The 12,419-nt window shown below is 39.9% G+C and overlaps 1 protein-coding gene across 9 annotated transcripts in view; it reads left to right on the forward strand.

The window, feature by feature from the left end:
- camta1a (calmodulin binding transcription activator 1a) overlaps positions 1-12,419 on the forward strand; it is a 281,952-nt gene that overhangs the window by 5,208 nt on the left and 264,325 nt on the right. For all 9 annotated transcript variants that reach the window (XM_071476957.1, XM_071476958.1, XM_071476960.1 and 6 more), the window contains one exon: positions 8,979-9,082. In XM_071476957.1, the coding sequence (XP_071333058.1) occupies positions 8,979-9,082 (104 nt within the window). The remainder of the gene's footprint in view (positions 1-8,978; positions 9,083-12,419) is intronic.

Here is a 12,419-nt window from a genome sequence, read left to right on the forward strand (position 1 = left end):
CACCCCCAACCCCTTGTTAGACTCCTCACTCGATATCTGTCACTGGGAGAGCTCTGCTGCACCCAATCTTTTTTGGGTATTTTTAACAGGGAACATTTTGAGAGACTTAATGGCAGGGGATTGCTTGTGCAGATCTATGAAACAGAGATGCAAGCTGTAACAGCGACATTGTTGATAGACTTTTGCGTTACCCCCTCATGTGTGACAGCTGTGACTGACAATACGTTTTGCCAGTCTTGCTATTTTCCCTCACGTTATTGCGTAGTATTACAGTATCCTGTACCCATGTCAGACACCCTCTTTAATGCATTCAGCCTGGAGGTTTTTCTCTGCCTCACCAGGACACGCTGGCAGAATAGAGCGGCTCAAACAGGCAGGTAAACCATTGATCTGAGTAATCGTCTGAGTAATTGTAGGAGTAGTTATGATACAGAAAGAAGGGCTTTGTTTGTGTGCATGTGTAAGCAAGAGGGAGAAAGTGTAAGAGAACAAGAGCTAGAGAGAGGCAGAGAGAGAGAGAGACCTCACCTCTGCTCTCCTTGAGATGGGATTTTTATGGATGGGTGAGCTTGGTGAGGGCTGAGAACACATAAAGAGTCATTTTCAGTTTGTTGCAGGCAGTTAACCGTGTGTGCATGTTTGTTGAACTTCCAGTAATAGGCCTAGGCTTTTTTTTTTCAGCTGTTTGACTTTTTGACAGTCTTCCCTTATAATTATTAGACTATTATAACCACACAGAGCCATAGTGTGTCCAGCATATAGCCATTGAGGTAATGTAAACATTGTAAATGTAAACAGTGAAAGCTGCCATACTGCACATGTTGCATATTGTTTGGTCGTAGCACAATTGAATAAACAATGATGTCCAGTGAGATTTAGTGTAATTCAGATCTCTCACTTGCATTCAGACTCTTTCTGTCTTTCCCACTGGGAAGAAAAAAAAAAAAACACCTTTAGCAGCTGCAGCTGTTGTGTGTGTTGCAGGTCAAACACTCATCGTAGATGCTATCGCAGCAAGATGTGTAATGTTGTCTTTGTTGTAGTTTTGTTGTAGCATAGCAACGCAATGGTGAAGTTCAGTTAGTTTTTTTTTTTTTTTGCTTGTGGGTGGTTTGTAACTTCACTGAATGTGAGAGTGTTATCGAACAGGCTATAGGCCAAATAATAAAGATAATTGGTTTCCCAGTCCTACACTAACACGTGGCTATAGAAAGTCTACATACTCCATACTCCATGTCCTCATCAAGAGCCATCAGGCTGTGGGGAGAGCGGGCCCTGGACTATAGGCCAATCACTGTTATTACTGCCAGGGAAATTTGACACTGCTTAAATTGCCCAGTGTTGTAGTGAAGCTCAACTCAGAATCTCCCACAAGTAGTAGCCAACAGACTTTAGTTTAATCAAGTGCTGTGTTCTCTAGTGACCAAGGACCACCAATTTTACTTGTAGATTAGATAGCTCCAGATTTGTGGTTAATATTTTTAATGATTATTGTTTGCTCTGAAAATGTTAAATGAGCCCGGAAGCCATGACATTTGGCAGCAAATGATTATTAGTGACGGTGGCAAGAACTGGGGGTCTTAGCCGAATCAAAGGAAAGTGTCTCAATCTAAAGGCTACAGGAGCCATCTCCCAATGCAGCAAATAGCATTGCAGTAGCCTCCTTGCAGGTTAAACCCCCTCTTTACCTTTCCTCCTTCTTCTATCATGCCTCACAACCAGATTCATTGCTTTTAATTGACAGCATGTCATCAGGTGGCCACTGCACCTTGCCTGTCTGAATTAACCTCTGCTTCACATTTGACCACATTATTATTATTATTTCTTTGTCTATATATTTTTTTCCCCTGCCAACACCTTGTAGCCAACCTGTTAACCTGTGGTCAGAGCTTTAAGTCCAATCTGTCATTGGACTGGTTTGACATCTTGCCTCCTATAGATCTGATCATTATACTTACTGCATGACACATCCCACACAGTCCACCTTCCAATTGCAGATTGTTTAAATTTAGATACTTGTCATATTTCTCATCATGCCTACTCCTTTCACCCAATACATTTTGGACATATATCACTGTGGATGCTGTAGAAACTGCATGCAGCTAGGCTGTGTAATATTTTCCTGTGCATGCTATGAATTAATGGCACTCTTGTTGTATATTTACTTCCTTCCTGTCTTCTGTAATAGCCCTATGCTTGTGAGTTTTTCGGTACCCTTGCATGTTTTGTGTACACGCAGAAAGATGATGGTTTTCCTTTTTTATGTTTCTTTCAAATCCTCTGCTAGTGCTGCAAGTACAATGATTCAAATAATAACTGATGCGATACTGTTTCTGTCCCTCTCACTGTGACTGCGCAAGTGTGTGAGTGTTATTCTGTCCATATAATACAGGGATTAAGTGATCAAAATATCTGTAGCTTCTTCAAAAGTAAGCCCTTGGAACAAACATCATTCTTAGTAGCAGGGGGTGTGACAGATGACAGTGCATCACCAGGTGAAACAATGCAGCTTTTCTTTAAGAAGACTTAGTGTTGGCAAATACACTGTCTTCTGTTCACTAAAATATAGACGCCATATTAGACACTGTACTTGGAAGAATACAACACAGGCAATTCTTGCACGATGCTGAAGTGATGGAGTTGTGGCCATCATTAGGCTAAAACTTTGATGTGGGACTCTGCATCAAAGCAAGAGCTTCTTTGGAAAGGCTGAGAGTCTTTTTTTGTTTTTGTTGTGTGCATACAGTATCATTCACTACTACTGATAACTTGTTAACTTGTTGCTTGGCTACAGTTTATATGCAGCAGATGAAGGAGTGTGGTTTTTTGTCTGTCTCTGGTAGCATGACATTTCTCACCCCAGTTGATGAAATATGTCTGAGCTAAGCTTTTTTGGCTAACCGTGCTAATTTCGGAGCTAAACTCTTAGGGGCATTTTCAGTCCAGCCCAGTGGATGGCTGTCATCCAGCCTAATGATAACAGACATTGCCATAGGCCTAATTCAGTTTCACAGCACTTCTTACTGGACAGAGATGAGAGCCAAATGTTTATCCACAGGACTGTTTGTTCTTTTGTGACTCACCTCCCACATGTTTCAGGTACAGCTATAAAAGAAGAGATACTGTTACGCTGCTCTACGCCTCCTTAAGCCATATTAGCCACTGAACTGTTGTGGAAAACGTTTGCATTCAAACTGTTACTTTGGATATGCACCGCCAGCAGTGGTTTGTTGAATGATCTATAGCCAAAACATTAGCTTGCAATTTCTCCACAATGTGGGTGCAGATTAAAAAGAAAAACTGTCACTCCCACAGCGCTCTGAGACAGAGACGGAAGAGAGAGGGTTTTGCGTTCAGGGCTCAAATATTGATTAAAGATTTGTTTTTGTCAGCCTTTCCAGTCTCATGACCCTCGCTCTTGTCTCTAGGGTGGGGCTGGAGCAAGCTAGCATGACAGATACCCTTAAATTCGGCCCAAGTGTTTGCTTAGCGGCCGGGATCAGTGATAATCCAAACATCAGCACACAGAAATATATATCTTTATACCCATTCGACAGAGGGTGATGTGAATTATGAAGGGGCATGCACAGGCTGCCTCTGTGCCAGAACACAATGGCAACATGAAAGCTGCAGACCTGTAGCCTCTGCGCTGAAAAAGAGCTCCTCTCCCTGTTTAGCCTTTTGCACGTGAGCTTGCTCATCAAGACCTAGAATGTAATTGGCTCCAGTGTGCCAGCTCAGCTCAGCTCATCCTCTCATGTAACAAGCTCTGGTATCAGCCTGTCTTGCACTTTAGTGTTTTACAACCAAATAGTAGTTTTCTGTGTATCCCTTTCTTGGCTAATGTACAAACAGTCATTAAGCCTGCTGTTTAGACTCCAAAATAAATATTAAACCTTACAGGGGAGTACAGGGGAAATGCAAAGATTTAGAGTTCCTTTAAGACTTTGATCAGCTTCTGGATGAGAAAAAAAAGCTACATTCACATTTTTAAAGCCAAATTTTTTGTGGGTAATTTGTCCTTTATACAGTGATAAACTCAGACAATATGATTATGAAGAGCTTGTCTCTATTCTATAAACCCATTCCAAATCTGGCATCCAAGTTATTCCCCTGTGGGCTGTTTTCATCTGATGCACAAACTACAGTATATGCGGATTTCCATGCCACAGTGGACAGATCTTTAATTAGCAAGCAATACTTTGTTGGGATGCTCACAGTTCCTCCTTCACATCTGTGGAAATGCCCAGTGCAAGGAAGCGGAGACGCACAGCAGCTGAAATATTATTAGTGTGGATAAATAGCAGCTGAAAGGCCAAAACAGGTTAGCGTTATGAGAGTATAATGCTGTAGAAGCAGACCTCTGCACTCAACAGTTACAATGAGTTCGCTTTTGTGTCCTGTGAGAGCCCTGTAAGAAACGTTCTTATGTAAACAAGGCCTCTCTCACGTTAGACAAGGGCTCCTGTATTAGAAAAGGCCAACACTGTGCCACATCTAAAACACATGGTTTATTTAACAGCACAAGCACGGTGCACTATTTGAAACACAACAGTAGTTAGTCTGTTCTGCAAAGAAATACAGTCATCTGCATCTGAGATAGATAAAACCTTGATCACATTGCTCTGGTCCGTATTATGTGATTGTCAATATACTTTAGGCCCTTAAAAGGCCTCTACTGTACATGGACTAAGTGTGCAATGTGTGCAGGAGGCTGAACAGCTTTTTTCTCAATGTAGTTTAGTATTAATTTAGCAGCAAAAATTAACATCAGCACTGCCTGTCCTGAATAAATTATCTTTATGTCACGGCAAAAATATATCAAGTAAATATTTCAGAATAGTTGGCTTTATTTGGCTGTTGTCAAATTACACAGCATAGGTACACTGTTACAATGCAGATATCATGGTAAAAGAATGTATTGCTTTAATCAGTAGATGTATACTCTCATATTAAATATTTGGTCACACACCCTTTGCAGTCAATGACTGTCTGGAATCCATGATCCATACACATCAAAAAACACTTGGCGTGTTCCCTGGTGATGCTCTGCTAGGCCTGTACTGCAGCCATATTCATTCCTTGCTTGTTTTGGGGGCTTTTTGCCTTCAGTCTGGTCTTCAGCAAGTGAAACAGATGCTTAGTTGGACTGAAGTCAGGCCACTGACTTGGCCAGTCAAGAGCATTTCATAGTTTGGCCATAAAAAAAATCTGCATCTGTCTTGCTGTTGTTGTTGTGGTATGTTTAGAATCATTGTTCATCCATATATGCCTTATAAATCAGGAACTATGAATACAAATGGAGATGCATTGCACACTGTTAATCTAAAATATCAACAATGGAAACTTGAAACCCAGCAGTTTAAGCTCACTTTAAGACTTGAGGCAAAGGCTACCTGAGGTGAAAGGGACAGGTTGGTGTTGTTGTTCAGAAAAGCCTGTTGATTTGGCCTGTTTATCAACACGGTCCACTGCTGGAAAAACTCTCTGCATCCCAGTTGTTGCAAGTTGTTTAGATGTTTAGATTTAGTGTGACTTACATTTCTGGTCTTACGCTTTTGGAGCATATCAGTGTCCATTGTGACAAGACTTCCAGAAATTTGCTTGGAAAAAGATGCTCCTAAAAAGCTCAAAACTTCGTACTACACAGAGATAGCTGTCTGTTCATCCATTGGTGCATTGCAAACAGGAACAGCTAATAGCTAATTTGACATACTTTAAATGGTGTTAATTTGCCAAAATGTTAACAAGGCTATCCCCTCGATATGGGCGGGAGCTCTGATGATGGTTGTCAAACTTTGAAAATCTCTGTGTTAGAGCAACTCACTCGCAATTGTATGACTTTTTTACCACAGCCAGTTTGCGTGTGAAGACAGAGACTGATAAGAGATGAAGATGAGTGTTGACTCAGATCATGTGGTAACAGAAAAGTTTGTGTTTTTTAAATCCAAGTTTACAACACAACATTACCCTCAATGTGTCCAGTGGAAATGAATCTTTTATCTCGCAACTGTCTGCTGTTAAAATAATGTCTAAATATATATTTGGCTCTTATGAGACTGTCCTCAAAACAGAGTTAAGTCTTTTCACATCAACATTCGGCATGGTTACATGCACATTAGTAATCTGATCATTCCCCGGTAATCTGATTTCAGAAGTGTCAATGTAAGGTTAAAGGATTAAGAGATACCCAGTTAACATGTCGTTCGTCTTGCAGGGTTTACATAGGTTGCTCCGTTGCTTGGGGGGTTGTTAGCTGTCAAATACAAGACTTACATTTCAAAGTAAAATGCAGTTATATGGCAGTTGTGTCACCTTACATGTGCACAGCATACTTAACCGGGATGCGTTTTGCATAATTCAAGGGTCTGGGGTAGTGAGTTGTAGAGCCAACAATAATTTGCACAAAAACATGTTGTTGTGATGATTGTTGTAATTAAAAGGTTGTGAAATGATTAAAACCAAGTGAGAGACTAGCATTTCTCTGCACCAGTCAAGATCCTCTATGCTGCCTCTTCTCATCCCAAGTATTTTAGCCTGCTGGCAGATTGAGCAGACATATCCTCCTGCAGTAGATTTCTATCCCGACTCTCTTGGTGAGAAAATCCTCAACATACTTGAGACATATTCCAAACCAGCTCTGTCTGTTGTTGATGGTGTCATAGGAAGCTGTGCCAGAGGGCAGCACTGAATCCTGAATAATCTGTGCAGAGACAGACTTGCCATATGTATCTGCTTCTACTGCTGTCTGTCAGTTGCAAAGAGCGAATCTTTAGAGCACATGTTGTAGGATGGGAGATGGCCAAAAATTTGTACTGACCCGCGCTCGATCTGAGTGCGGATGGAGTGTGGTTTCCTGTGTGTGAGTGGGCTTCAATTTTGAAGTCCTTTGCTCTTCTTTACCCTTTTAGTGAATGATAACAAATATGTGGCTCTGCATTAAAGCAAGACTACAGTATCTTGCTTAATTTAAGTTTCTGTTGCATAATAAAAAAGTCTGCTGTAAAAACAGCTTCCTTCTGATCATTCAGTTGCAGCGTGTTTTCCAGTTCTGACAGTGAAACCGCTCTGGTAGTACCAAGGAGCAGATGCTGTATGTGATTCTTAATTGGGCATAGCGAATGATTACAGATACCTGTGCAGCTGATATAAAACTACATGGAGAATTATAGTTACAGATGGAAATGGAAAATACTACAGATCTTCTGTGTTCCTTTGGGAGCAATGATGTTCCACCTTACGTGTTATACTCAGAGGCTGCAAGCCAGCTCCATCTCTGTGGACCAACTGTGTTCACTGAGGTTTCCGGGCAGTAGCACTCTGTTCATTCCCTGTGATGTACAGCAGGGTACATACACTCTTATCATAGAATCATAATCAAGTGCACTACTGGATTATTTGTATTGGCTTTAAAGTGGTGCTTTGCTTTGGTTAAACTGTTTCTCTCCTATTCTATAGTCAACCAGTGACATCAGTTACCCCAGGGATCCATAGTCAGCTCTCAAATTCAGGCTTTTCTCTGTCTCTTCCTTTACGTGCCCATTGCTCCTTAGTATCCCAACCTGCAGTTATATCAGTGTAAGAGGATGCTGCTTGGTCTATGACATTTGGTTCTTAGCTGTGACTTATTTTCAAGCTAAATTGCATTCCACATAAATGCAGTATTTTGCATCACCTTCCATGAATTCATGTACATGAAATCCACACCCATTAAAACTGAATAACAGACTTGCGCATGCTGGAACATAACCTGGATTAACTAACTCTACATACAAGATTTGCAGTTGTAGCATGATTTTTGCAATTTGTAAATGCATTAGAAGCGTGGTTTATACAAAAGATTAGAAGCTCACTGTCGCTGTGGGTGCGGGTGGTGGGGTGGTGGTGGTGGTGGTGGTGGTGGTGGTGGGGGGGGGGGGGGGGGGGGGGGGGGGGGGGGGGTTGATGACACACACGACGACACACACCCAACCTAAACTTTGCTGGCAGCTACAGGGAAAAGAGAAGCTCATATTGTTGGCATGCTGTTTCTAGGTGATATTTCCTCAATGACACAATCTGACACAATAACAGTGTGTATTCACCCTTTGGAATAAACCATACATCTTTTCCTCACTGACTGTCTATATGTTGATGCACCTGAGCTTGATTTTTTCAGTAGCAAAATACCACTGTAGCCTTTCCTTCCTAAAAAGGTTCCTCTGTCATTTCACAGTGATTGACAATCACAGATTTTCTGCATTTAAAATCATTGTTAATTATAAGATTTTCATTTTGTATGTAAATTGCTAAAATAATTTCCACATAAACCCATATCCAATTTTCTGCAAAAGAAATACCCTACAACTTTAATAGCATTCTCCATGATATTATAAATTCAACACGTTTCTGTCTCCCCAAACAAATATAGTTTGTTTACACTTAAGCCATCTGCATATTTGCGCAGGAAGAAAGCAATGGAATGAAATGAACATTTGAATGCATCTGTGCATGAGGACGTCTTTATACCATACTGTTTTATAATACTTGTGAAATGTAAATTATGGATTGAACAACATGCATTATGATGTAAGCATTGGGCCTGGTAATTGTAATTATTTCCCTTAATAATATACCACATTCTGGTGAGCAGCACACAGATTCCCATACTAAATCCCCATACACTATAAAATCACTCAAGGGTGTTTATTGTGTCTAAATAATGAATAGACACAGCCTTTACAAGTTGACAGTGAAAAATTTCTTGCGAACTCCCCTGATAGAATGCATTTCACAGTAAAATAATTTAGCAGAGCACAAAATAAAATGTATGCAATACTCAGTTTTTAAATTAATTTCCTAATTCAGTTGGAGATAGTTATTTTACAGTCAGCGTTTTGCTGCAGGGAGACTGATAGACTGATGAAGAGGGAGACGAGCAAGTCAATAAGGTATGAGGCCTGCGCTAAGTAATCTGTTTTGTCTTGCTCTTGTTGTAGATGAACATGGACATTTGAAAATATACCTGCCCAAGAAGCTGCTTGAATGTCTACCAAAATGCACCTCGCTGCCAAAGGAGAGACACCGGTGGAACACTAATGAGGTAAGGCCACGGCTCCTTATCGTACCACTTTCGTCTCAGTACATCTCCTTACAAAGGTGCACACCCAAACGACACGCTGCCTCTCTGGGGCCTTTTTCAGGCAGATTTGTAAGTCATGTCAACTGTGTTCAAGGCTACCTGACACCTTTCCACGAGGTCCTCCAGTCCACCAGAATATAACCTCTTTCAATCACATCTCCTACACAGGCCACATATTTAGATATGTCACATGATAACAGTGAACTTGTTACCATGTGACACGTGGAATGTACTTAAATATTTTACGTTTAGTAATATAGATCAGATTACAGCTACTGGACAATTCATCACGCTTGTTTTAACTGTATGAAAGGTTTTACAGGATTAATTAGTTTTTATATTCACAATTCTCATAATATTTCATATTTATTATATCTGATATTTACACTGCAACTTAAGAAACATTTCCTTGAACATCACCTTTGCAATAATTTCAGTGAAATTATTTTAAAATAGATTATCTTAATGGGCCCAAAGCTTCCTCTGTCATACAAAATTTACTGCCATCCGTGCTCTGCACGGACAGCCTGACCTTAAATTGTGACACAGTATGTTCTGAGGTCAAATACAAGAATAAACCACATAACAGAAAAAAACATTTTCTCCCTCTATCCTCGTGTTTATGTTTCAAATGGATTTGCCAGTTCTCATTCTGCAGGGGAACTCAGTCTGGCACAAATCAAAGGTTAATGTCAATTGCACGTTGAGTCTTATTCAATGAGACTTCACTCGTGCTGTATTTAGCAAGCATCACAAGGGCCTCTCCATGTTAACGTAAACAGCATTTAACACTGGTGCTGTGAAAGCTCTAGGTGTCTTGCATTTCATATTTGCATCACATTAGAGAAGGTGACGCACCACTTTATATTTTCTCTCTTGAAAATCAAACCCAAACATTGTTTGCTTTGGTGGGAAGATGCCACAGATGAGAGATATTTAAATGTTTTTTTTAGCACTTAATTATTTCCTTAATGTCTTGTTTGATGTTTGCAGTGTTCATAAAGGAATGTACCTTATTGGAGTCTCTTGACAAAGTGAACTGCTGCATCCGGTACCGCTGTGTAAATCTTGGTCTACTGCAGGGATGTGGTAGACACACATCTGCTCACCTGCTGTTTTGTCAGATTTTCTAAATACACTACAAGAGAGGGACTTTTCTCTCCATGAAGTCAGAAGTGCAGAACAAATAAAATGAATATGTTTTTTAAACAATCTTCACGATACAGTATAAACATAATAATTGATTTGCATTCGGGTTATTTATTTGCATTGACCATCATATGCTGAATTGTTATATTGTATTTCCCTACCAGCTACTTACGTTACTTCATTTGCCTCAGAACTCATTTGCCAACCTGGCCCTTCTCTCTGGGGACAGGTTGATAAATTTATCTCTTTCATTTCCACTACTGATAGATGAGGGGGAAAAAAACTGCTTCTTCTTTTCAGAGAATAACTGATAGTAATTAGACCTAAATACACTCCATGACAAATCTTAAAACCAATATGCAAAAATCAACCATCCATGCTTTTGATTAACAAATTGTGACCATATAAATATAGTCATCTGCAGTGATGAAAGTTAATTGACTGAAAAACAACCAGATGATAAGGCACCAGACAGGCTCGTTTCTAAGGAACAGGATATTCAAAAACACAATCTGTCATTGACATACAGTTCAATATTATTTTACACCCACTTTGTGTATTCAATATATTTTAGACGATAGCTGAAGGGATTCATTTATCTGCGGTTAAGACGTGGATGTGTAGAAATAGACAAAATTACAGTGGTGACTGATACAGCAGGAAATACCCATAGCTTCTTTTACTGTACATCACTTGCGGTCTCCATTCATGGCTCCATCTGTCACATCTTTTTGCACCAGCCCTGCCCTAGTTGTGAAAAAAAAAAAAGTATAACGCTCATGTGTTTCTAATTGGCTGATGTTGTAACTTGTTTGCCCTATTTGACCTGCATTGTGCTGCTAGCAGTCTAAATTAATTAACACGGCTATGAAATTGATCTCAAAATGTAAGTCTAAGCATTTGCTGGGGATAAATGCTGTCGGCCACACTCGTTAGCATGTCTTGTCATTTCTTACCAAATGAAATCATAGCAGGCATATTTCAGGAGAAACACCATGTTGTGTTCCTGGGCTGCAGATTTTTCAGTGGATGTTTGGTGTGCTGATAGGATATTGGAAAAAATGAGGAAAAAGAAAAAAAAGATGGTTCCAGTGGTGTTGCAGTATGAATGCCAATAGTGTTTTCCGGGGTTGGAGAGAGCAAGGCAACCTTTCCTAAAATCAAGGACGTTTCGTTTTTGTGCAGACCATGCAAATCAGAGTGTTTGTGTCTCATTGGTGGCAGACAGGCAGGGAGGGAGGGATCAGAGAGCCTCTTGTCGTTGCAATAGTGTGACTCTTAGTGAAAGTGACACCTCATCAATTCTATGCATATTTCTGGCACTAGCTCAGCATGCTCAATGCACTAATTTCCCACCTTTTAGATTTAAAGAATCTCAGTAGTCTGCTAAGTCAGAGCTGCTAATGTTCATTTGAGCAAAAGGGAAATTGATCGTGTGACATATACCATCACTACTTTTCTTCCATAGCAACATTTATTCTTTACTTATTCTTTACATTTACTCTTTCCCTACTGTATATTTGAAAGCTATTATTGTTATGTAACATAGCAGACATATTGGCGTAATCTATTAGTTCACTGGCAGAAAATCAATCAGCAAACTATTTTGATCATCTTAGACTCAAAACAAGGCATTTGATGATGTCACCTATGAAACTGCAGAGGGCATATTTCACTATTTTTGTAATCTTTTAGACCAAATCTTCAATTGAGAAAATAATGCAGATTAGCTGATAACCAAGAAATCATCCTATACTGTATTACATAATGCTCTAGAATAGAGTGTCTGCTTGTTTGCCTGGAACTGATCACTTAATGATTGATTTACCATATTATTGCCTATTATGAACAGATCTACTGCTATTTGCAGAATAGCTAACATCAGGGGGCTTTTACTCAGGAATTGCTTTCTGTTGCATGTAAGTAATGTTGTTCTGTGGGAAAGTTAACAACTGGGCTTGGGACTAACCCTAACCCTTAAACACTAACTGATTGATTATGTTAACTTAGGTGATGCCTCCAGCTACAATTTGCACTGTTATGAAGAGGGCACTTACACAACAGCTTGCAAGTCTTTATTTGGCTTTATAATAAATCAGCTTACACTGACAGCTATCTCTCGTCTCTGCTGCCAGGTTATTATGTATCT

The sequence above is a fragment of the Trachinotus anak genome, unplaced genomic scaffold, assembly GCF_046630095.1.
Source record: "Trachinotus anak isolate AG129_WGS33_773 ecotype Australia unplaced genomic scaffold, CSIRO_AGI_Tana_v1 ptg000004l, whole genome shotgun sequence".
NCBI lineage: Eukaryota > Metazoa > Chordata > Actinopteri > Carangiformes > Carangidae > Trachinotus > Trachinotus anak.